This window comes from Symphalangus syndactylus, chromosome 10 (assembly GCF_028878055.3).
Source record: "Symphalangus syndactylus isolate Jambi chromosome 10, NHGRI_mSymSyn1-v2.1_pri, whole genome shotgun sequence".
NCBI classification, from domain to species: Eukaryota; Metazoa; Chordata; class Mammalia; order Primates; family Hylobatidae; genus Symphalangus; species Symphalangus syndactylus.
Window position 1 is genome coordinate 92,654,358 of NC_072432.2, and position 25,973 is coordinate 92,680,330.

Sequence of the window (25,973 nt, forward strand, 5' to 3'; positions counted from 1 at the left end):
CTTCAGCCTGGGTGACAGACTGAGACCCTGTCTAAAAAAAAAAAAAAAACCCATATATACCCACAAACAGCACAATAAATAAGTTCAGCAGTGCGTTAGGATATAAGATCATAATACAGAAATCCAAAAGTATTTCTATATATTAACAATGAACAATGTAAAAAGAAATTAAAATTATAATTCCACATACAATAACATTAAAAATAACATACTCAGAAGTAACTTTAATAAAAGGAGTAAAATATATTTCATATTGAACACTATAAAACATTGTTGAAGGAAATTAAAGAAGACTACGTAAATGGAAAGGCATTTTACAGATTTGAAAAGTAAATATTGTTAAATGGAAAAGCTCCTTAAATTGATCTACAGATTCAACACAATTCTTATCACAATGGAATTTTTTAAATTGACAGGCTATTCCTCAAATACGTATGGAAATGTAAAGGATTCAGAATAGCCTAAACAATCTTGAAAAAAAAAATTGGAGGACTCACAATTCCCAATTTCCAATTTACTATAAAGCTACAGAAGTCAATACCACAGTACTGGCATAAAGATAGACATACAGACCAATGAGATAGAATTGAGGGTCTAAGAAATAAACCCAAACATCTGTGGCCAACTGATTTTTGACAAGCATGTCAAAATAATTCAATAGGGAAAGAATATTCTTTTCAACAAAGGATCTGAGACAAATGAATATCAACATACAAAAGAATGATTTGAAACTGTGTCTCACCCTAAACACAAAAACTCTAAATGAATCAAAGATCTATGTGTTTGAAAGACCTATGTCTAAGAGTGAAAACTATAAAACTTTTACAAGATATAGATGTAAGTATTTATGTCCTTGGATTAGGCAGTAGTTTCTTAGATATGATATGACACTCTAAAGCACAACCAACCAACAAAAAATAAATTTGACTTCATAACAATTAAAAAGGTTTGTATATCTAAGGACACTATCAAAGAGAAAAGACAACCTACAAAATGAGAGAAAACACTTGCAAACTATCTGGCAAGAGACTTTTATCTTGAATCTATAAAAAACATTTAGAATGCAACAATAAAAAGACAAATGATTCAGTTTTAAAGTAGGCAAAAGATTTAATAGATAGTTCTCCAAAGGAGATATACAAATGGCCAATAAGCACATGAAAAGATGCTGAACATCATTAGTAATCAGAAAAACGCAAGTAAAAATCACAATAAGATACAACTTCATACCCATTAAGATGACTAAAATAAAAACAGACAATAACAAGTATTGGTGGAGGATGTGGAGAAAGTAGAACTCTCGTATTTGCAAGTGGATGTAAAATTGTAAAGCCACTTTGGAAAACTGTTTGGCAGTTAATAATGCAGTTACCAAATATTTCAGCTAATTTCACTCTTAGCTAGAGAACTGAAAACATGTGTCCACCCTAAAACTTGTACATGGAGGATCACAGCAGTGTTATTTTTAATAGCCCAGAGTGAAAACAACCTAAGTGTCCATTGACTGATTAAAGGACACCTAAAATGTGATATATCCACACAATAGAATACTACTTAGCCATAAAATGGAATTAAGTACTTATATGTGCTACAACACGGATGAACCTTGAAAACATGCTAAGTGTAAAAAAAAAACAGACATAAAGGCCTATTGTATGTTTTCATTTATATGAAAAGTGTAGATTAGGCAAATCCACAGATAGTAGTGGTTTTCAGGGGCTATGGGGAAGAGGAGATGGAAATTGCTGCTCATGGGTATGGCTGTTCTTTCTGGTATAATGAAAATTCTGGGTTTAGGTGGCAGTGATGGTTGCACAGCTTTGAGAATATACTTAAAACCACTGAATTGTACATTTTAAAAAAGGATCAATGAAATAAAATGTTTTGTTAATCTCAAGTTTTGCCATAGAAATCCTGATGCAATACATTGGAATGAGGCCCAGAATCTGGAATTTTACTAGGAACTCCAGATTATTTTGAAGGAGTTGGTATATTGAGCCACAATTTAAGAAACTATGTTGAGGTGATTTTTTTCTCTAAATTTAAACATCTGCCTTTGAAAATCTAGTTCCATTTTTAAAAATTGCCTTCATGTCTTGTCACCAAGACTTCAGATTTTACAGTTCAAGTCTTAGCTAGTATTCCCTGCTAATAAAAAGTTTTTATTTAATTTAAACTAAAATAGATCCACAGTTGGACCCCTATATTTGTGAATCCTTCATCCATGGATTCAAAAAAATGTGAATTAAAAATATTTTAAAAGCACAATTAAAAATGACAAAATCATACAATAAAAATAACATGAAAACAATTTATATTAGCATTTACATTGTATTAGCTATTATAAGTAATCTAGATATCATTTAAAGTATATGGGAGGCTGTGAGTAGGTTACATGCAAGTACTACACCATTTTATATAAGGGACTTAAGCATTTGTAGGTTTTGGTATTTGAGGGAGTCCTGGAACCAATCCTTTAAGAATATCAAGGGACGACTATACTGAAATCTTTACATAAAATATCTTGACTTACATAATGTATTTTGTTTTCAACCACAGGATGTTATTCCTTAAATTCTCTATTAAAGGAGAAAAACCTTTCTTTATCTGAGCCTGGCCTTCCCGACCGTTCAGAGAACATCACTTGTGGGCTGCTTGTGGCTCTACCACTCACAGGATTTCAGTTAGAGCTACAACACCTTAGCAGTAAGTTAGGGTCTGTTGCATATTTCTGGGTAGACAACCAAGATCCAGTTATTTATAAATTTTAATTAATCTTAAAAACTTGGGAAGTGAAACAAAAATAAATTAATAATGATCAGTTATTAAAAAAATTCCTGGCAACCAGACCTAGATAGATATGCAGTAATGGCATTCTCATACTTATTGTTGGCAATTCTTTGAATTTAAAAAAATCATAGTGAAATGCAAAGTTACCACTGCTTATCTTAAGAGACCTTGATAAAAAAATTCCTAAAGTCAAACATTAGCTACATTAGCTGTTGTGTACTTATTCATTTTTATGAGTACTCTTTTTTAAAAATATTTTATTTCCATAGGTTTTTAGGGAACAGGTGGTATTTGGTTACATGAGTAAGTTCTTTAGTGGTGATTTGTGAGATTCTGGTGCACCCATTAGCCAAGCAGTATACACTGAACCCAATTTGTAGCCTTTTATCCCTCACCCCCTTCCCATCATTCCCCGAGCCCCCAAAGTCCATTCCATTCTATCATTTCTATGCCTTTGCATGCTCATAGCTTAGCTCCCACTTACATGTGAGAACATACGATGTTTGGTTTTCCATTCCTGAATTACTTTCCTTAGTATAATAGTCTCCAATCACATCCAGGTTGCTGTGAATGCCATTAATACATTCCTTTTTATGGCTGAGTAGTATTCCATCATATATATATATATATATGTGATATATATATGTGATATATATATGTGATATATATATATGTGATATATATATGTGATATATATATGTGATATATATGTGATATATATATATGTGATATATACATATGTGATATATATATGTGATATATATATGTGATATATATATGTGATATAGATATATGTGATATAGATATGTGATATATATATGTGATTATATATATGTGATATATATATATCACATTTTTCTTTATCAACTCGTTGATTGATGGGCATTTGGGCTAGTTCCGTATTATAGCAGTGAATTGTGCTGCTATAAACATGCATATGCAAGTATCTTTTTTGACTTCTTTTCCTCTGGATAAATACCCCAATAGTGGGATTGCTGGATCAAATGGTAGTTCTACTTTTAGTTCTTTAAGGAATCTCCACACTGTTTTCCATAGTGGTTATACTAGTTTACATTCCCACCAGCAGTGTAGAAGTGTTCCCTGTTCACCGCATCCATGTCAACATCTATTATTTTTTGATTTTTTTTATTATGGCCATTCTTGCGGGAATAAGGTGTTATTACATTGCGGTTTTGATTTACATTTCCCTGATCATTAGTGATGCTCAGTATTTTTTCATATGTTTGTTGCCCATTTGTGTATCTTCTTTTGAGAATTGTCTATTCATGTCCTTAGCCCACTTTTTGATGGGATTGTTTGTATTTTCTTGCTAATTTGTTTGAGTTCCTTGTAGATTCTGGATATTAGTCCTTTGTCAGATGTATAGATTGTGAAGATTTTCTCCCACTCTGGGTTGTCTGTTTACTCTGCTGACTGTTCTTTTTGCTGTGCAAAAGCTCTTTAGTTTAATTAAGTCCCACCTATTTATCATTGCTTTTGTTGCATTTGCTTTTGGGTTTTGGTCATGAAGTCTTTGCCTAAGCCAATATCTAGAAGGGTTTTTCTGATATTATATTCTAGAATTTTTATAGTTTCAGGTCTTAGATTTAAGTCCTTGATCCATCTTGTGTTGATTTTTGTGTAAGGTGAGAGATGAGGATCCAGTTTCATTCTCATACATGTGGCTAGCCAATTATCCCAGCACCATTTGTTGAATAGGGTGTCCTTTCCCCACTTTGTGTTTTGTTTGCTTTGTCCAAAGATCAGTTGGCTGTATTTGGGTTTATTTTTGGGTTCCCTATTCTGTTCCATTGGTCTATGTGCCTATTTTTATACCAGTACCATCTTGTTTTGGTGACTATGTCCTTATAGTATCATTTGAAATCAAGTAATGTGATGCCTCCAGATTTGTTCTTTTCACCTACTTAGTTTTGCTTTGGCTATGCAGGCTCTTTTTTGGTTGCATATGAATTTTAGGATTGTTTTTTGTAGTTCTGTGAAGAATGATGATAGTATTTTGATGGGAATTGCATTGAATATGTAGACTGTGCTCTTAAAGCATGATAAAATGTTGTATCCATTTAAGGAAATCTAGGTTCCTTGACGGACTTATAATGACAAAGATAATTCATCAGATCTCTGATTGAAGGTGGAATGGGGAGAAATGATAGGGGGATAAGTGCTGTGGGCTGAATGTTTATATGCCCCCCAAATTCAAATATTGAAGCCCCATTTCCCAGTGTGATGTTACTTGGAAGTGGGGCCTTTCAGAGAAAATTAAATCAAAAGAGTGGAGCCCCCATGATGGCACTTATGCCCTATAAGAGGAGACATGAGAGGGATTCTCTCTTTCTGTCTCTCTCTCTCCCCCTTCACTCTGAGCATATAGCAAGGAGGTGAACATCTGCACACCAGGAAAGTCTGTCACCAGGTTTGACCATGCTAACATTTGTCTTTGAACTTCCCAGCCTCCAGAACTGTAAGAAAGAAATGCTTGTTATTTAAGCCACACAGTTTGTGGTATTTTGTTATAGCAGCACTAAGAAAATAACTTCAAGAAATTGAATCTAAAAGAGGTCAGGGTTGGGGACCAGTCTGAGAACTCGATGATGAAGATATGTACAAGTGATGGGATCAAGGCAACCTAAAATATTCATTAAAAGCATTCCTTTGAAATAAAGTAAACATTATGTATGTAACCATAAGCAATAACAATAGACATAATAAAAATTTGCAGGAGTAATTATATGTTAGTAACTATACGTTAGTAATTAATACATCAGTAATTAATCCCACTACAACCTCATTATGTAAGTTTATTATCTCCAAGGAGGAACCTAATTTATTAAGAAGCTAACATGTTTCTTCTAATGTTTCAAAACTTATTTTTGTACCATTGAAATAGGAATAATTATCTTATAAGGTTTAAGAGGATTAAATGAATTAATATGTAAATAAGTCTCCCTAATACATCGTTGAGTCATATGCAACAATGATCTGCATAAAGTGTCAATCAAAATGGAACAAGTTGTTATATTTAAGTGGATGTCATGTGATCTATTTCATCTCATGTAAAAGGTTATGCTAACTTACAGTGTTAATAATACATAACGCTTTGATTTCTTTTGAACACAGGACCCCCTGGAACAGCTGTCCCTCCACCTACAGACTACCCAGGAGGCTTGCCTATGGGATACTACAGTCCACAGCAACCCAGTACCTTCCCTTTGTACCAGCCAGTTGGTGGTACCCATCCTGTCCGGTATCAGCCTGGCAAATATCCTATGCCAAATCAGTCTATTCCAATCACATGGATGCCAGGGCCAACTCCTATGGTAAACTGCCCTCCTGGTCTGGAATACTTAGTTCAGGTACTCCATTAAAATACAAATTATTTTCTTATGAAATGTGACCATAGGGATCCAACAAAAAGAGAAAAAAAGCAGAACAGAGTGAATAAAGGAGATAGGTCAGTGATGACAGATGCCATTTGTGAAACTATAAGAATAGTGATACCAGTTTCAGAAATATGAAGGGGAAACAGCAAGTACAAGGATGTTTATAGTGGGATGAGTATGTTTTTCATAAGGATTTATGTTGAACTTCAAGGCATTCAAGATGTTTTCTTGAAAGAATTGTACAAATAGAAATAGAAAAACTATCATAGAGGATAGTTATGTTATTTGCTTGGAAGTAAACAGTTAACATCAAAAAAAGCAGCACAAAAGAGAACAAAACACAATACCGTGGGTAAATTACTGAGTGCCTTAGCCCATTGCTTTTTACCACCACCCATCATTTTCACTAGTTACTCTTGTCACCCCCAAAAACATACAATATAAATAAAAATAATGGACCCTGCAAAGAATATTGCTTCAGGCCAAGTTCCAGAGACCCCCTTTATACAACACAATAAACTCCCTAATTAACATCTGTATAGATATTCTGCTGCCACCAAGACATCCAGATCAAAAACTGGGGTAATATGGGAAGTTTGTGCACAAATAGTTTTGTTTAAAAACCCATGTCTGAAACTAAAAAACCTGCTTAATGAAAATAAGATAAAGCTGGCAGAGTAGACACCTTTTATTTGTGGCGTTGATCCCTACAGTTTCAGTTACCCGTGGTCAACCAGGTTCCAAAAATATTAAATGGAAAATTCCAGAAATAAACCATTCATAAATTTTAAATTTATTCTGAGTAGCATGATGAAATCTTGCACAGTCCTGCTCTGTTCTGCCTGGCAAATGTATCATTCCTTTGTCCAGTGTTTCCACGCTGTACATGTTATCCATAGTATACAGACCCAGAGTCACTGCTAGTAGCCATATTGGTTATCAGATTGACTTACAGTATCACAGTGCTTGCATTGAAGTAACTTATTTTACTTAATTATGTCTCCAAAGCACAAGAGTAGTAATGCTGGGAATTTGGATATGTCAAGGAAAGACCAAAGAGAGGCCATAAGGTCTTCCTTTACATGTAAAAGTGAAGGTTTTTGACTTAATAATAAAAAAAATTCCTATGCTAAGGTTACTAAGATCTACAGTAAAATTAATATGTCCATGAAATTGTAAAGAAGAAAAGAAAAATTTATGCATAGTATATACAGGATTTGGTACAATCTGTGGTTTCAGGTATCCAGTGGGGGCTTGGAAAGTATCCCCTGAGGCTAAGAGGGAGACTACTTTATTGGAGATTCCATAGAACCTTCTGAATCTTTTTTTGTTGTTGTTTTTAGAAAAAGGAAGTGCTGAAATACATTATAAAGAAGAAACTTCCCAATTTAATACTTACCTCCCCTGGTCAATAGCCAAGTATTTCCTGGAGTTCTGTCATTTCTGTTTTCAATTCTGTATATTGACAGGGACCCTGATAATCTTGTGTGCTGAAAACTATTTGTATAATATTATAGCATTGATGTATAGAAGTCAATACAGTTGGATCCGGAAAATTTGGATTTTACAAAAGCCAAAATTTATCCTAAATTATTATTTGGACAAAATTTTGATAAAATGCAAAGCCACTTATTCAGGTGAAGTGCTAGAGTAAACATCTACATTGTTTCAGAAGATAATAAAATGTTTGTAGCTTATCAAGTTTAGAAAGTCTCATTTCTATACTTGGTGATAAATACAGAAGTTGTTCTTGGGAATCTAACGTCTTCTACAGTCAATTGTCTTTTCAAATTGTATAGCTTTGTTTATTTAAATATTAAAAACCTGTTGCTTAATTTCTTTTATGATTCTGACAGAGGTTAATTTAACGTATTTTATGAATTTTCCCTTTTAGGAATGTTTAGAGTTAAAGAAATAAGTGAAAAAATAAACAAAACACAGGTTTGGGCCCAAACAAACCTGGTTTTTAATTCTGTCCTACTCTCTAGTAACTCAAAAACTTTGATAAACTTTTGTAATCTCTTGCTGCTTGAATTTTATCATCTATAAAATAGTATTATCAATGCCTACCTTATCAGATTGTTAGGAGAATTTTTAATGAGATAAGGGTCACAATGTGCCTAATATTTTTGACATAAAGGGCTGTCCCAATGGATGAAAGCTATGTGGCTGTTATTAGCTTAAATACCTTCTTATGTGTGAATGCAAGACATAGAGCCAATCTTTTTCCTCTATCTACCCTAGTCATTTTGAGATCTCACATGAAGATTACATGAATCTTTATCAAGGTTACCAAGAATCCTAAAACATCCAAATTAGCACGATTATATTATTTCCCGAGTCTTGGCTTTGCCAGTGACTTTACTAATTTGTCAAAGAACTGCCCCTTGACAGACACATATTATTGAGTTCCAGGGAGGGGCACAATAATATTGAAATTAGGCCAGTTAATAATCTTCTGATGGCCTCTGAGTGTTCAAGTGAAAGAAACAATTGCACATCTCTCACTGTAAATAAAAAAGCTGGAAATGATTTAGCTTAATGAGGAAGGCATGTTGAAAGTTGAGATAGGCCAAAAGCTAGTCTTCTAGCACCAGTTAGCCAAGCTGTGAATGCAAAGGAAAAGTTCTTCAAGGAAATTGAAAGTGATATTACTCCAATGAACATATGAATGGTGAAAAGTGAAAGAGCCTAGTTGCTGATATGGAGAAAGTTTTAGTGGTCTAGAAAGCAGATCAAACCAGTCACAACATTTCCTTAAGCCAAAGCATAATTCAGAGCAAAGCCCTATCTCTCCTAAATTCTATGTAGGCTGAGAAAGGTGAGGAAGCTACAGAAAAAAAAAATTTTGAAGCTGGCAGAGGTTGGCTTACAAGGCTTAAGGGGGGAAAAAAGGCCCTTTTGTAACATAAAAGGGCGAGGTGAAGCAGCAAGTCCTGATGTAGAAGCTGCAGTAAGTTTTTCAGACGATCCTAGCTACAATAAGATCATTGATGAAGGTGATTTTGAATATAGATGCAACAGATTTTGAATATAGATGCAACAGCCTTCTGTTGGAAGAAGAAGCCTTCTAGGACTTTCTTTTTATTTATTTATTATTATTATTATACTTTAAGTTTTAGGGTACACGTGCACAATGTGCAGGTTTGTTACATATGTATACACGTGCCATGTTGGTGTGCTGCACCCATTAACTCGTCATCTAGGACTTTCATAGCTAAAAAGGAGATGTCAACGCCTGACGTCAAAACTTCAAAGGACAGACTGACTCCCCTGTTAGGGTCTCTTGCAAAACATTACTACTCACTGACAACACATCTCGTCACCCAAGAGCTCTGATGGAGATGTATAAGGAGATTAATGTTGTTTTAATGCCTGCTAACACAGCATCCATTCTGCAGCCCATGGGTCAAAGTATAATTTCGATGTACAAGTCTTATTGTTAAGAAAATGAGTTTCGTTAGGCTATGGTTGCCATAGATGGTGTCATTTCTCAGACGGATCTGGGCAAAATAAATTGAAAACCATGTGGAAAGGATTCACCATTCTAGATGCCAATAAGGACATTCATAATTCATGGGAAGAGGTCAAAATATCAGCATTAACAGGTGTTTGGGAGAAGTTGATTGCCGCTTTTATGGATGATTTTGAAGAGTTCAAGATTTCAGTGGAGGAAGTAATTTCAGATATGATGGAAACAGCAAGAGAACTAGAATTTGAAGTGGAACCTGCAGATGTGACTGAATTACTGCAACTCTTGATACAACTTTAACAGATGAGCACTTGCTTCTTATGTATAAGCAAAGAAAGTGCTTCCTTGAGATGAAATTTACTCCTGGTGAGAATTCTGTGAACATCGTTGAAATAACAGGTTTTAGAATACTACACACATATAATTGATAAAGCAGTGGCAGATTTTAAGTGGATTGACTCCAATTTTGAAGGAAGTTCTACTGTGATAAAATACCAAAAAGAACATCACGTGCTACAGGGAAATCTTTCATGGAGAGAAGAGTCAGTCAACTGATATGGCAAACTTCATTATCTTTTGTTCAGAAATTGCTGCCGCCAACCTGGGCTTCAGCAATCACCACCCTGACCAGTTAGCAGTCATTAACATAGAGATAAGACCCTGTACCAGCAAGAGGATTGTGACTAGCTGAAGTCTCAGATGATTGTTAGCAGTTTTTAGCAATAAAGTTTTTAAAAATTAAGATATGTACTTCTTTTAGATTAATACTCTTACACACACTGTAGACTACATTATGGTGTAAACATAATTTTATATTCAATAAGAAAATAAAACATTCATGTGACTCACTTTCTTACAATAATTGCTGTATTGCATTGGTCTGGAACCAAACTTGTAGTATCTCCAGAGTGTGCCTATAGTTTATATTTTTACTTTTCACTTCTAGATTTTAATATCCTAGATTTCTAAAATGGACTATAAACCATTTTAGTAGCCACTTGTGGTATTTTATGAGGCATATTTAGGTCTCCTTATGTCATTGTGTTTTTGTATAAGAAAAAGATTTTAGTTAAGCATGGATTGTGTCCTTTGTACCCTCCTGTAATTAATCACACCATAAAACATTCATGTTTAGGTACATTATTTTAATTTCATGTATTACTGCATTCATATATTCTTCATTAATTAATGTACTTAGCCAATGTTTGGTGAAATATGGCACTTCAGGCAGTGTTCTGGGCTCAGGGATTAGGAATGGTCTAATGGTCTAAATGATGTAAAATTATACAAATATAATCAGTGTGTCCTCAGGAAGGTTTCTTTTCTTCTGCTAGAATGTTCTCACATGTAACAGATAATGTGCCCATCAAACTGCTCATCTTTAGAATGATTCCTAAGATAGAAATTTCTCAAGTGGTGTACAGCCATCCTTTTCGTGGGTTGCCATCTAAGAATGTTTCCTTTCTCTTCCCCCAATCCTATTCACATGCTTCTTGGTATCATAGACCCTTCCCTTATTACAGTGTGCACCTGGGGAAGACCCTGGCATTTGTAGATCAAGTGAATGCAAGTCAGTGTATAAACCTCTGCTGGAGGTACCTGTAAAATAATATAAAATGGGACACTCCATGTGAGGTTCACCCTGGCTTGTTTGTTCTCCTTAAGCCGCTGAGAGACTTCCCTTCTCTATGGCTGGTCCATGTTAATCATTCTGAACTTAACAACTACAGGCTATGGATGACATGTAGAGAGACCAGTGAGTAGGGACTTATCTAGGAACAATCTATAAGCACAGTTTCTTCTGATGTGATTACTACAGCAAAGAGATGTTTTGTTTTTCTGATATAGCAGGCAACTTTTTTAAAGTGGTACTGAAAGAAAGTGGTTTTCTAATACGGACAGCTCTGCTAATATCCATCCGATCAGATGCAGATAAGCTAATTTCAGTTGGTAAAATTTTTTTGATTCTATTGACTTTCAAAAATATATTTTGGTATCAATTGATGCATTTTAATATCTATTTTATCAGTTTATTTTACAGTGGTATTTTAATTCTGTTATTTCTGTCTTCTAATTGCTTTGCTTTATCCCAACAGTTGGACAACATACATGTTCTTCAGCATTTTGAGCCTCTGGAAAGTATGTATAATTTTTGTAGTGCTCAGCAGTATTTTAATCAGATGGAAATTTGCATTATCCAGTATCTAGTTCCTTCTTTATATTGATCATGTTTTAGTGGTTCAAAGAAAAAAACTGCTCTATTACCCTATCTTCAAGAAAGTAATAAAGTGATTTATTTTGTATAATTTTTTCCTTTTATACATCATATAATCATAAGCTCTTAGATTTGAAAAGGGCTTACATTTTATCTGGTCAGTAGCCCTACACTTTACCCATTGTTCCTACTCCACATTTACCTTTCAAAGATGAGTAAAAAAAGGAGCCAAGAGTCTAAATGAGTTAGCCAGGGACACCACAGTCAGCTAATCACCTCCAGAGCAGGAAATAGCATTTAAACCACAGTCAGCTAATCAGTGGCAGAGCTGGAAATAGAATCCATATCTGCCGAATCGTAGTCCATTGCCCTCACTTTGGAAGTAAGAAGAAAAGATCTCAGTCAAAAAGATGCCTGTTCTCCTACTGACCCTCACTAAACCAGTTGTGCACATTCATTTGGCCACCACATAGGGCCTTTGACTTTTCTTGGTTTGTTTTCTTGTTTGTAATTAGTTATGACCCTACTCCTCCAAGCATGTTTTGTGAACTGATTAATTAATGGTCAAATGTATAATTTTTTTAAATGGTTTTATAGTTAAAGTTTTCTGAATTCAGATACTCCAGGAATTGAAACAAAATGGTTGTTTCAATCTTTTCTTTTATGTAGAATTTTTTAAATGTTTACACTGAACTTCTTAAATGTTTTAAATTTTCACAGTTGCTTAAATACTTTTAGCTAATATGATTTTTGGGTACTCTAATCAATTCTACATATTTCACCTGAAACTGTGAAAAAGCTGTGTTGCTTTAAGCCCTTAAGAAATACTAAACAAGGACTTTCTGAGGCCCATTTTAAATGTTTCTAATTTAAAATGACTTTCTCATTTTATTTTTTAGTGATGACAGGTTTTGAAACTAATAATAGATATGATATTAAAAACAACTCAGACCAGATGGTTTACATTGTAACTGAAGACACAGATGACTTTACCAGGAATGCCTATCGGACACTAAGGCCCTTCGTCCTCCGGGTCACTGATTGTATGGGCCGAGAAATCATGACAATGCAGAGACCCTTCAGATGCACCTGCTGTTGCTTCTGTTGCCCCTCTGCCAGACAAGAGGTCAGAGAATGGAAGTCTGATCCACAGTTTGCTTCTTATGCAACTCCACGGCACAGGGTGCTCCTTCCACTACACAGGGAGGATTTTCCCTGGCCCTTCCAGCCAGAATGGAAGAAGATAGTGGGGAGGGAGGAAACCAAATTGTCTCACCTAAGGAAAATCATAGAGGATTTTTTCTTTTTGGTTACTCCTTTTTAGTGCTTAAATAAGTGGGTCAAGCACAATTGGCATTGTGTAGTCAATAATTATGATTCCATCAGTTGCATCTACTTAATTAGAAATTTACCTACCACATTTGTCTAAATGTACCTACCTATCACCAGATAAAGCAATGCTAAATATAAACGTATGCTTTTAGAATTGGAAGGGACTTAAATATGTTTAGAGTACCTATCACAACCCATACCTTGCCACAGATAAAGAGTGGCTCAAAATTACTAAATGGCTGAGGTGTTAGATTTGGCTAAGGACAGGGCTGGAACTAGAATACGGATGTGCTGAGTTACAGTGTGGTTATTCATTATCTGTGCATTTCTAAGCAAGTTATTTGCTGTAGGGAAAAGAAAAGTGGTTTCGAAGAGATACCAAACAGAGTCTGAATTCTAGATATGTCACCTACTTAAATCTGTAAAATTTAATTAACCTGTTTGAGCCTTAGTGCTCTTATAAATAAACTGGGTAGTACAATACATCATAGGATTACTGGAATACTTAAATGATCTGTTAAATCACATCCTTTACTAAATATTAATTTTTTACAACCCTCCCTGGGCCTTATTTACCTGTAAAATGGAAATATTAATCGTACCTCTCGGATAGGATGATCATTTTAGGGATTAAGTCAATTCCTCTGCACAGTTCCTAGCAAATAGTATAGTACTCCATGAATATTTTCTATTTTCAGATATCTTACTCCTTTGTTATTATTGTCTTTGTGATAACAGCCTTATATCTAAAGTGAATACTTATTATCCTGGATCGTTTTGGATATAGTAGGCATTTATCTTCATATTTATGAGTTAGTTTTTTTAAATGAAAGCCTATAGTTACAGCTTTCTGAAACTATAGGAAGCCAGAATAAAGGAAAGCAAATCAAAATTACAGCTGGGCAGGATGGTTTACACCTGTAATTCCAACACTTTGAGAAGCTGAGGTGGGAGGATCACTTGAGCCCAGGATGTCGAGGCTGCAGTGACCTATGATTGCACCACTTCACTCTGGCAAAGCCTGGGTGACAAAGCAAGACCCTTACTCCTAAAAAAAATTACAAGCCTAGTCCAATTTATGACACTTTTGTCTCATAACTTTACCCAGGTTTTTTCTTCAGATTTCTCCAGTTTTACTTGTATTAATTTGTGTGTGTGTGTGTTTGTGTGTGTGTATGTGTGTATACATTTAGTTTATGCAGTTTTATCATTTGTGTAGATTCCTGTTCCCATCAGCACGATACAAATACCAAACAGTTCCATCATCACAGAAGTCCTCTTTTATTACCACATCCACCTTCCTCCCTCCTCTTTGTCCCTAGCCCTTAATAACCACTAATCTGTTCTCTATCTTTATAATCTTGTCATTTCCACAATGTTATTTTAACAGAATCATATAGTATGTAACTTTTCAGGATTGGGCTTTTTCACCCACAGTAATTACCTGGAGATTCATACAAGCTGTCATCACTAGTTCATTCCTTTTTATGGCTGAGTAGTATACCATGGTATGAATTTTTAAGGAATTTATTTTTGTACATTTTGATTTTTATCTCATAGGTTTAAACTTAGATAGCTCTATGATACTCTCAAATTTATATATTTGTATATAGGTGTGAATTTATACATGTGAACAATAATACCTTAATTTAAGAATTTATGAAGCTGTGCAGTCCTGTTCCATGTCCTGGGTAGTCCTTCCCCCAAATTCTTATGAAAGTACATGTAACACCAGAGAAATAGTCAATAAAACTTTCACTTTGGGCTTTTACCAAATAATTTAATCTTTATGACTCATTATTATCAAACAGGAAGATCTTAATTCTTCACAAAATAATATTGTTGAAGTTAAATAGCTACAAACAGGGTAGTGGACAATATTTTAAAACTTTTAAAAAATGGCTTTATAAACCCATGTACACATTTTGTTGTTTTCACAATATATAATTTTCAAAATGCCTCTTTTTTGTTTTCTGTTATAATTTTCATGTCTGAGATATGAGTTTACCCAATTTCAAATCTAAAAAGTCAGCTTGACTGTTTCATAGACTGAGTCAGAAGAAATGAGACTCCTAGGAAGGAGACAGAGGACCCTTTTACAGCACAGCAAGCATCATAAGTGTGTAGGTTCCCCTCATCTCCAGGTTCTGAGGTTGACTTGGAGAAGCCCATTCCTTCCTCATTGTAAGCGTTTTATTTTTGACTTATCCTGAGAAAATTGTTCTTTCTGATGGAGAAGCAGTGTAGTGTAGTATCAACAATAAGCCTTGAAACCAAGCCAACTTATCTCTGTGCAACTTCCTAGTTACATGTTTTAGAAAGTGTTTAATACTTGCAAGCCTCAGTTTCCTCATCTGTAAAATGGAGATTAAAATACTTATATTTTTCAGAGTTATGAATGTTAGCTGTTTATGCAGCTTGCCAACACTGAACTTGGACAACTGGCCATTATGTAACAAGCCATAATTAAGCCTGCTGTCTATCCCAGAGGCAAACATGACCTCATCCATTAAAGCTTTTCACTGTAATACAACCCAAAGAATGGCCTGGGTAAAATGGAAGGCTGTCACTCCCAACAATAATTTTGCTGGTCTTTGAATGAGTGAGGACACATCTAGATTGTGTATGTGTGTTTGTGTATGCATGTAGCATCCTAACTTCTGTCACTGTTTTGTTTGCAGCTGGAGGTGCAGTGTCCTCCTGGTGTCACCATTGGCTTTGTTGCAGAACATTGGAACCTGTGCAGGGCGGTGTACAGCATCCAAAATGAGAAGAAAGAAAACATGATGAGAGTTCGTGGGCCATGCTCAACCTATGGCTGTGGTTCAGATTCTGTTTTTGAGGTGAAACTATGTAAAAATAGTGTTTCTGATATTTTTCCTACTCATATTAACAGACCATGGAAAGATCTAGTTGTAGACTTTTTTTTTTTTAATGCGAATGAATAACACAGTGTGAGGAAAGAGTTAATTAACCAGTTGACATCAAAAGATTTTAAAGTTATTGTTAGTAGATTGAGTTTTTCCAAAATGAAAGCTTTTTTTATGACTTCAGTGCTTGATAAAAATAAAAAGAAATCATTTAAAACATTAAATATTCTGAGAGTAAATAGCTTGACCTAATTCATTTATTCTATCGTTGGCTATATGTAATTAACCATTTTTTTCCATAGATTTCTAGGCTGGGAATATAGGCTCTAAGTAATGCAGGTGCCCAACATGTCACAGAACATACCAAGTACTCCTAAGGCTGTGGAAATACTTATTTGCAGGATACAAGTCTGTCAGCATCCTCAAGAAATCGGATAACACTTATAACATTTTTTCAATAAAAAGAAAAATTATTTTGTTTTGCCTTTATCTTACTGGCTACAAAATGTTGGTTCATTACCATACAAGTCTGACACAGGAAATTCCTAGAAATATTTCCTAGGCTTCTTAAAGAATATTTTTTGAATGGCTTGCAATTAGGCAAGATTCATCATCTTCAAAACTGCTTGTTCATATGTTTCCTATGATACTCAAGAAACTTTCCTTAGTTCTTATTTTGTGTTACTATATCATTAAGCATTGCTTATTTGTTAAAAGAGCAATGTCGATAAGCCAGATTGCTAGAGCAGGGTGTGTGTGATCATTCCCATTGCCAAGTGACATTAGAAGTTAGTATTTGGATATTTTCCCTGTGACAAGTGCCAGGTTTCCCCTTTTAGAAACTGAAGCTCTTTGGTATCTGGCCATATATTAAGAAGACAAGGTGGATTTGGCTCACAAAAACTTAAGTGATGTGAAGTGCACAGTACTTGTTTCCCGGTTTTTGCTCATAAGTTTCCCCAGATTGGAAGTGATTCTCTCCCAATTCCCACCCTTTGCTATGTTGAGAAGAATTTCATAATCAGTTCAAATCATACCTCTTCTTAAAAGGTTCCTTAATAACTCATTTGAAGATGAAGAAAGAGCAGCAGTCTGAGACTTTTAAGATATACCCCAGTTCAGTTATTAACCAGTTGCAAGGCACTTAACCCTTTTTGGCCATTATTTTCTCATTTCAAATTATATAATTACATAGTCTTTTTCTGCACTGTATTTATGTTATCTGATAAGCAGAACATTAAAACGTGCTTCAAAGTGTTTCAATCATCATAAAGGCACATTCTTGTCATTCCAGGTCAAATCCCTTGATGGTGTATCCAACATCGGCAGTATTATCCGGAAGTGGAATGGTTTGTTGTCAGCGATGGCAGATGCTGACCATTTTGACATTCACTTCCCACTAGACCTGGATGTGAAGATGAAAGCCATGATTTTTGGAGCTTGCTTCCTCATTGTAAGCCTTCTATTTGTGAGTTATCCTGAGAGAGTTGTTCTTTCTGATGGAGAAGCAGTGTAGTGTAGTATAAAGAATAAGCCTTGAAACCAACCCAACTTATCTGTCTGCCACTTACTAGTTACATGTTTTAGAAAGTGTTTAACACTTGCAAGCCTCAGTTTCCTCATCTGTAAAATGGAGATTAAAATACTTACAATTTTCAGGGTTATGAATATTAGCTATCATGAGTAAAATGACCAGGAGAGTACTTAGATAACATTAGGTATCCATTGGGTATAATTATCATCATTGCATGTTATTTGTCATTCTCACTACTTAAAAATGCCTAGACTATGATTTCTTAATGAAATAACTCTAAAGTAGATGCCCCATTCCTCCTTCCTTTTTGCCTGTCAGTGCTCCTTAGGGTTGTCCAATCCTTGGATTATGAAGTTTTTCCTCTTTTTAATGATGAGATTCAGTTAATTGGCACTTCAAATGGAAAACTAACAGTTCCAAATTTGTAACTGCTGCTCTTCACAGTAGGTCCTCTTCATAAATATTTCCCTAAATTTATTTATTTTAACTGGAATGGGGGAGTCCCCTAATCAATTACAAAGGATAATGCTGCATGCATTATACCTAATTATCTATATATCTACATATAATTCTTTTTCCAATTTCAGGACTTCATGTATTTTGAAAGATCTCCACCACAACGTTCAAGATAGAGAGACACAGCAAGCCATCACCTATGGTTAATTTTGAAAAATGGAAAAGTTGGATTGGGCTTACAGTCAGCACTCAGTTATTTGCAAGTGTATTTCTTTGCTTTGTAGAGTATTTTTATTGGGTGTTAACTTTGACAGCTGAGAGTGGGCTTGCAAGAACACAATCTAAAAGTGTATTTCAGTTGAGTATCTCTCTAGTAGAACAGGAGTTCATCCTAAAAAGCTGTGACTCATTAACCCAGTAAACATATACAAAGTAAGCTTAAAACACTGTAAACATGAGATAAGGGAAAATGAATCCAGACTTCTCATATTAATAGGTAGTGAAATAATAAGGCTTTTTAGAGCAGACTTTGTTGGGATAAAATAACCTGGCTTCTATCCCTAACCCTTTCCTACCCTTCCTCTCCGTCAGCATGTCCTCATACTGAAGACAAACTTGTTTCAATGACAGTCTTCATCTTTAAAAACAAAAAGGCAGGCAGACAGAAATAATGATATTTTCTTGTACTAAGAAGGTACTACTTGTACACATATATCAAAACCTCATTCTGCAAAGTTTTTGAAGGTTTCAGTGGGAAATTTGATTTTATTACAAAATAAAACATTTTTTAATGTTAAAGTTTATATATTCCATGCTTGTTTTCTCGTTCACTGGCATGGATGATCAGGAGCTGCCTATATATGAAGGCAGACTCAGACTATCAGGAAAGGAGCTGGCCAGGGCCACAGCCAGTCAAGATCTCTGAGCAACTTAGAGACATTGGTGTCATTATATGAAGCTTGCATTTAATACATTTATACATAATACATTTGTACATTTAATTCATAACCTCTCTTGATCACAGATGCCTTATATATAAAATAAGTTGCCAAATCTCTAAGATTGCCTAGTACACCTTTGTATCTCATTTGATGTGATACCCAGAAGAAATCATTGTTTTTTTTGTTTTGTTTTGTTTGTTTTTTCAAGAAGATCCTTGGTGATCACCATGCTGTTCTCATGGTAAGAATTGGAGTTGCGTTTTTAAATTTGGAAATATGACATTTCATGTAGCACTTTATAAAAAGTGAAAGTGACAAATTCCACCACTGCTTAATACTGCTTTGCTTCTTTTTATTGACATGATAGATAAATATGTATCTACACAGAGTAATAATAAAACACAGCAAACATTCTATTTCTCTATGGTCTACAGCATGCCGGTAAATAATAATGTAGGACCAATAATAAATGATCAATTACACATTTTTGTGTTAACTAATTAAAAGCATAGTGTATAAGTGAATACACTCTAATTAACTTGCTTCTGTTGCACTTTAGTTTTCCACCTGCATATGGACTGCATTTTTTTTTAACACAGTCAGTATGTAGAATGGGATGTATTCTTCTGCTGCTGCTTATTAAATAAAGAAAGCCTGAGTGTTCTTAGATGGGGTTATTCTGAGATGAGGGTCTTAGCCTACAGTTCTTTTTGAAATGAAAGGTGCTTTGTTTTTTAATTGTATTCATCTTTTCAGGGTAAATTTGTTTTTCTGAGTTTCTTGTAATGCTCATTTTTACATGCTGCTACTAGCTTTTCTTTTAAAAAAAGTAAAAGTTGCTGCTTTCTAAAATATGAATTGCCCCATATTTGAAACCATTGCAATCGTAAGTAGACTATGTATTTCCTATAATGATGTCTGATATTTTTTTTTTTTTTTTTTTTTGAGACGGAGTCTCGCTCTCTCGCCCGCCCGGCTAATTTTTTTTTTGTATTTTTAGTAGAGACGGGGTTTCACCGTGGTCTCGATCTCCTGAATGATGTCTGATATTTAAATAGGAAATCAGACAAACGATATTCAGAAAGTTTAAGCATATAAACTTTTTATTTTTAACTTGCCTAAATCCCTATATTCCAAAACCTGCTGCATCATAATAAATATATCTATATATATTTAGCGTAAGATGTGATATTTTTAATTTCTTTTTTTAAAAATTATGATATTTGTGTCTCAGAGTTAAAATTTTCTTTATAAAATATTGTCATATGTCATAGTTTTAATACAATTCACATGATTTCTGTGTTTCTTAATGATATTTTGTTGTGTAAAATTGATGGGGTTGATTAAAAAACAAATTCTCTGGAATTTGTGCTTTCATGCTTTTTCATATTGTTTATGGCTTTTAAATAAATATACAATGGTTAATAGTGAAACACTTTTATTTTTTGACTTTGAATCTTAAAATACTTTTTTCACAGGGATTTTGAAGTAATTTTTATTGATTATTAGGTTTATTCAAGGCCTTTGCTTTCTAATATAAATTTAATATTATTAAAGTCATTTCTGTAGTGTTGCTTAGTAGTAACTAGCTTTCTTATATGACCAAGTTATTTGTAAATACTTATTTCTAATCCTCCTAAGATACATTTAAATTTCAAGTATAATTTCAATGTCAGTATATCATGAAGAAAAATTGCTAGAATTTGTAACCGTCAGTGAAGGATGCATTGTAAACATTTTTTCTAAATGACCATTTTTTCCAGAAATTATACAAAAATCAGGTTACAAGACTTATTTTTTCTGACCAACTGATATTAAATCAAATTCAGGTATAGAATAATCAGAGTGATTCTAGAGTATGGTATATTGATCTGTTGGAGCAGCTGGCTACTTTTCAGTCTTTTTTTTCCCCAATGTTCAAGGTTGGATTTAATTTATATTGAAAGAAGCAAGCTTGGAAAACCCATAAGAAGTCTGGATTTAATAAACTAATATCAAAATCATCTGTTTGGCTAGTGATAGCTAATATTAAAAATGGATCTTTTTCCATAACTTCACAGAATGCATTTCCCATTTTCCTCTAGGCCTCTTAAATTGTAAATCTCAAAAAAGAGAAAAGCAGAGTAATACACTCCAAAGTAGTCCAAGTGAGGCAGAATAATAGACTATGTGATAACACTTGGCATGGTTAATCATAGCACATGGTAGGTGTTTACTCAGTATCTGCTAAATGAATTAAAACATAGTAAGTGGATATATATTTGAAATATTTGCTATAGTTGTCAGTAAAACTTCTTGTCATCCTTACCACTATTTCATTCCATCAATACTGAACATTTACTAAATTCAGACACTGAGCTATTTCTTAAGGCAGAGAGAAATACAAAGGTTAAAATATATAATTTTTACTCTCAGGGGCTCACAGGCTAGTGGGCAAGATAGACTTTTAACTTTTTTTTTTTTTTTTTTTTAAGATGAAGTCTCGCTCTTGTCCCCCAGGCTGGAGTGCAGTGGTGCAATCTCAGCTCACTGCAACCTCCGCCTCCTGGGTTCAAGCGATTCTCCTGCCTCAGCCTCCTGAGTAGCTGGGATTACAGGGGCCTGCCACCACGCCCGGCTAATTTTTGTATTTTTAGTACAGACAGGGTTTCACCATGTTGGCCAGGCTCTTCTCGAACTCCTGACCTCAGGTGATCTGCCTGCTTCGGCCTCCCAAAGTGCTGGGATTACAGGCGTGAGCCACCGCGCCCAGCCAAGATAGACTTTTAAATAAACAAAACACACATTTTTTAGGACAACAATGAACACATACTCAGTGGAATGTTGGCACACTCAATAAAGGCCATGTCATTAGCACCATCTCAAGTGCTGCATAATGTATTTTTCTCCCATTTAGTGGGACAGTTAATGCAGGCTGTTTGTGCCATATGCCCCGTGGAGCTTCCTGTTCCTGCTGGAGGTAAGTAAGATGCACTTTATGGCTATGTCTGCAAGCTGAATGCATGGTGGGTGTAACTGAAAATGTCAGTTTTTCTAATTTCATCAAGCAAAGCAGGGATCGATTGCTTATTATGGTAAACCATGAGTGCAGGGCAGTGTCTGGTATATCGAAGATGCTCAATAAATATTGGTGAATGAATGAAAAAAGATTCGAATATGTGTATGACACGGTGCTAGGTGTTCAAGAAGATAGAAAGGAACATGTAGTCTATTGCTCAGCAAGGATAAAGCAAGTAGATAAATAATTGTAGCACAAAGCTAAGTAATTATTACATAAAATAAATACAGTGTTTTTTTTTTCAAATGTGTATTACTGGATTCTCACAACTGTATCATGAGGTAAACATCAATCTCATTTTTCAGAGGAAGAGCAAACCTCATCAAGAGGTGATAGTACCAAGAAGATGAAGTGCTATAAGGAGTCCCTGCTATAATTGTAATGAAGGAAAACCAAAGGGTTGGATAAAAGGTGAGATACATGAAAGCTCCTAGAGCTAGAGGAGCTACTTCCACCTAGAGGTGGAACTTAGTTAATGCAACAATTTGTAGAGCTGCCCAGTCTCAAGGTTTCAACCAGAAATCTGATGAGGCCAATTGTCCTAATCCTGTGTCCCAGCTGCCCAGAGTAGGTTCGTGGTGAGTGTTCACTAGTGTGTGTAATGAGGGTGGGGAAGGTGCTAGAGCTGGGGAGATGGTAATGCCTTTGCACATAATATCTAAACAAAAAAGTGAATTGCAAATTCTGAAAACATGTACTGCCATTAGCTAGCTTAATAGTTGCCCATTACATTTCTTGCCATTCTTACTTGCACTGCCCCTCAGTAAAGAAGCCAGTTGTGAAATCATGTAATTTGGGGATATATAATTGCTATCTTTACCCAAAGATTTAATTCTAGGCCAGATGTTGGACATTCATCTGGGGCACATATGGAGAAAAAACAACCTAATCATGAGATAGGTGGGATGATGCAACTACCTATAATAACAATAGTGAAAATGATGAAGACTATAAAACCAGCCAGCTCTATTTAATGCTTCCTTTAAGCCAGACACTGTTGCAGTTCTAAAGACTTTCCATATATTAACCTATTTAATTCTCATAACCCTATGAGATAGATTACTATAACGATTCCCATTTTACAAAATAGAAAATGAAGATTTAGGTATCTTGCACAAGGCCACTCAGCTAGCTGTATATCCACAAATCTAGTATTTGACTGCCCAAAGCACGGAGAAGCAAAAAGAATAAAGCTGGAGGCGTTACCTAACCTGACTTCAAATTATATTACAAAGCTGTAGTAACCAAAACAGCATAGTACTGGTATAAACATCCAGAGGCTACACTCCAAATTTTTATGCCCTGTTTTTCTTTCATCTCTGTGTAATATTTGATTTCTTTGTCTGTTAACCCAGAAATACAGGGAAACAGAAATAGAGGAGAAAGATGGCATGCTACTTCATGTGTTTTAAAATTTAGGACTATGGCCAGGAAACATAAGAGACTCAGAAGTCTTGTCTGAGGGTAGCTGTCTCCAGACAGGCTTACCTTTGCTCCCATTGGTGCCTCAGTGATGTTGCCAGCTGATGACCATTTTTAATATTATTTCTTCAGTTTGGTGTTTCCCAAGTCATGTATGTATTTCAAATATGAACCCCTAAATGATGTGGACAAATCGTGGTTTATGAATTCTTGGGGAACAAATTTTCCCTACCTGTAGCAGAGGTCAAAACAATCAAGCTTTCTCTTAATTTCTATGTGCCAATTTTTCTATTTCACTTTTTACACTGGAGTGTGTCCCTTTGAGACTTTCCCCTTTACTGGGGGTCTCTCTTCTAACACCAACCCTTGCCTAAGCCCAAGACCTCACTTCCAGCCTCATGGTGGTGTGTAAAATCAAAGCGCCTTGCTAATAAACATTGGTGACTCCTTCCATTTGAGAAGCCAAAGAAAATGTCAGATTAAGCTTAATAGTCAGAAGTTTCCAATTATTCTTTATTTTTGACTTCTGCTAAAATCTTGTACTCTCCCAAAATCTACACTTTGCATCTAAATGCTCTTTGGTTATATTTTAGCCAGACTTTATATATTCTATGGAAAGAGGGGTTTTAAGATTATCTAGTTTGAAACATTGCTAGCAATGTGTGTGACCTAATTTTTAAACTGCACATGATTTTTACGGTGAAATATTCAGAGGAAAATTATTTAACACAAATATAATCATATAATATTGAAAGTTGCAACTAATTACTATTTGTTATACCTAACTTACAACTAAATCTTTATTTTTCTCTTTGAGATGAATTATCTATCATCGTATTATTAAGTTCCAGATTCTCTTAATATGTTTAATATTTCTAGTACTATTGTTAAGTAAAAGACATTTATTTAAAATTGTGTCAGCTCTTCTATGACCCAGGTTTAGGCAAATTTATTTTAGGAAATTATAGGAGCAATCTTTTCCTTAAACAGTTTTGAAAACATGTTGCTCAAATTGTCTTAGCTATCACTAAGCATAATTTACATGAGTTTTAACTTTTTTCATTATAACAGATAAAAGATAACATAGTTAGAAACCATTTTAAAATCTCTTGATTTTACAGAAATAAGTAGAGAGTACCAGGGAGAAGCAAGTAGAGTGACAAAATATTTATCTGGCTTTGCTGCCTTTCCCCGCTCCATGTCAGAAAGCTGAATAAAACAAGCTACAATAGGGGGCAGCACCAGCTCATGGATTTTTTTTGTTAAACTATGCTCATTTTTTAATCCAAGAATGTATCAGTACCAATCTATAAGTTTTAATGAATAGAATCAGTGGATTTTAAAATCAGAAGAAGTATTAAAGACCATCTGCTCTACATTCGAATACACAAGTGAAGGAAGTGGGAGAGGCCCAGGTTATGTGTCTAATAAAATTACATTGAGAATTAACTCGTAATCAAATTAGAACTAAAAATACAGATCGCCATTTTTATTCCAGTTTCCGTGCTGCCACAGCAAAAATTTAGCAGAGATTTAAAACATTTTAAAGCAACATCTTTCATAACATTGAGATTTTAAGCACCAAAAAATTAAAAACTTTCAAATTATTCTAATGCTCAAAATCTTTTTAAAGCACATACTCATGGTGTCTACCTCAATAAATCAGATTAATTTCAGAGGTTTTCTAACTATAAAGGAGAAACGAAATTACTATGTTATAAAAACAAGAAGAAAACATTTAACATGTGTGTGTCCTAGGTAACATGGAGTATTTTTTGCGTATTCCTCCACTCTTACGCCGATACACCTTTGTCTTCTTCTGTAGTCACCGTGTACATCTGAGTTCAATTTCTTTATTAAAATATGTATTTTTACATTTTTTATTAAAAACTATCAATTGATAGATTTTCCTGCTTTGAAGAGATGTAATTGTTAGTTAAAATGAGAATGTCAGATGGGCACAGACAGAATCAAGCCATTATTTGAATAGGAAAAGGAAAATATGGCTAATAGGCATGGAATACAATCTGCCCAGATACGAACCAGCCTGCCTACTGGCCTGACAGATGACATCGAATGGACAATATGGCTGGAGATGTGGGGATATTTTTTCAAAAGTCTGGCAAATCAGATGACAGCTATGAAGATTTTTCCTGGCCATGCTCAGGGTCGATTTTATTCCTTTGAATTACTTAGATATTATTATTTTTTCTAATATTTATAACTATATAAATATATCTATTTTTTTCTGTTTGTTGTGTTTGTGTATCTCTCTTAATTCTATATGGCTTTATGCATTTCTGTTTACAAAGTATTTATACCAACTGTTTGAGTTACAATCAGAGGGCCTGCGTGGACATAGAAATCAGGGAGAGATTGTATCGTTTACTTCAATGATAGCTCTGTAACTTTCAAAAGGAAAATATGTTTATATTGCTGGTATTTTGAGAGATTACTTGGTCAGTGAAATCCATTGAGAAATAGA

General features: G+C 34.6%; 1 protein-coding gene across 2 annotated transcripts in view; it reads left to right on the forward strand.

Moving 5' to 3' along the window:
- PLSCR4 (phospholipid scramblase 4) overlaps window positions 1-20,441 on the forward strand; it is a 69,786-nt gene extending 49,345 nt beyond the window's left edge. For both annotated transcript variants that reach the window (XM_063611291.1, XM_055295137.2), the window contains 6 exons: window positions 5,926-6,161; window positions 11,757-11,799; window positions 12,775-13,001; window positions 15,889-16,050; window positions 17,372-17,530; window positions 18,199-20,441. In XM_063611291.1, the coding sequence (XP_063467361.1) occupies window positions 5,926-6,161; window positions 11,757-11,799; window positions 12,775-13,001; window positions 15,889-16,050; window positions 17,372-17,530; window positions 18,199-18,243 (872 nt within the window). In that variant the 3' untranslated portion in view covers window positions 18,244-20,441. The remainder of the gene's footprint in view (window positions 1-5,925; window positions 6,162-11,756; window positions 11,800-12,774; window positions 13,002-15,888; window positions 16,051-17,371; window positions 17,531-18,198) is intronic.
- The last annotated feature ends 5,532 nt before the right edge of the window (window positions 20,442-25,973 follow it).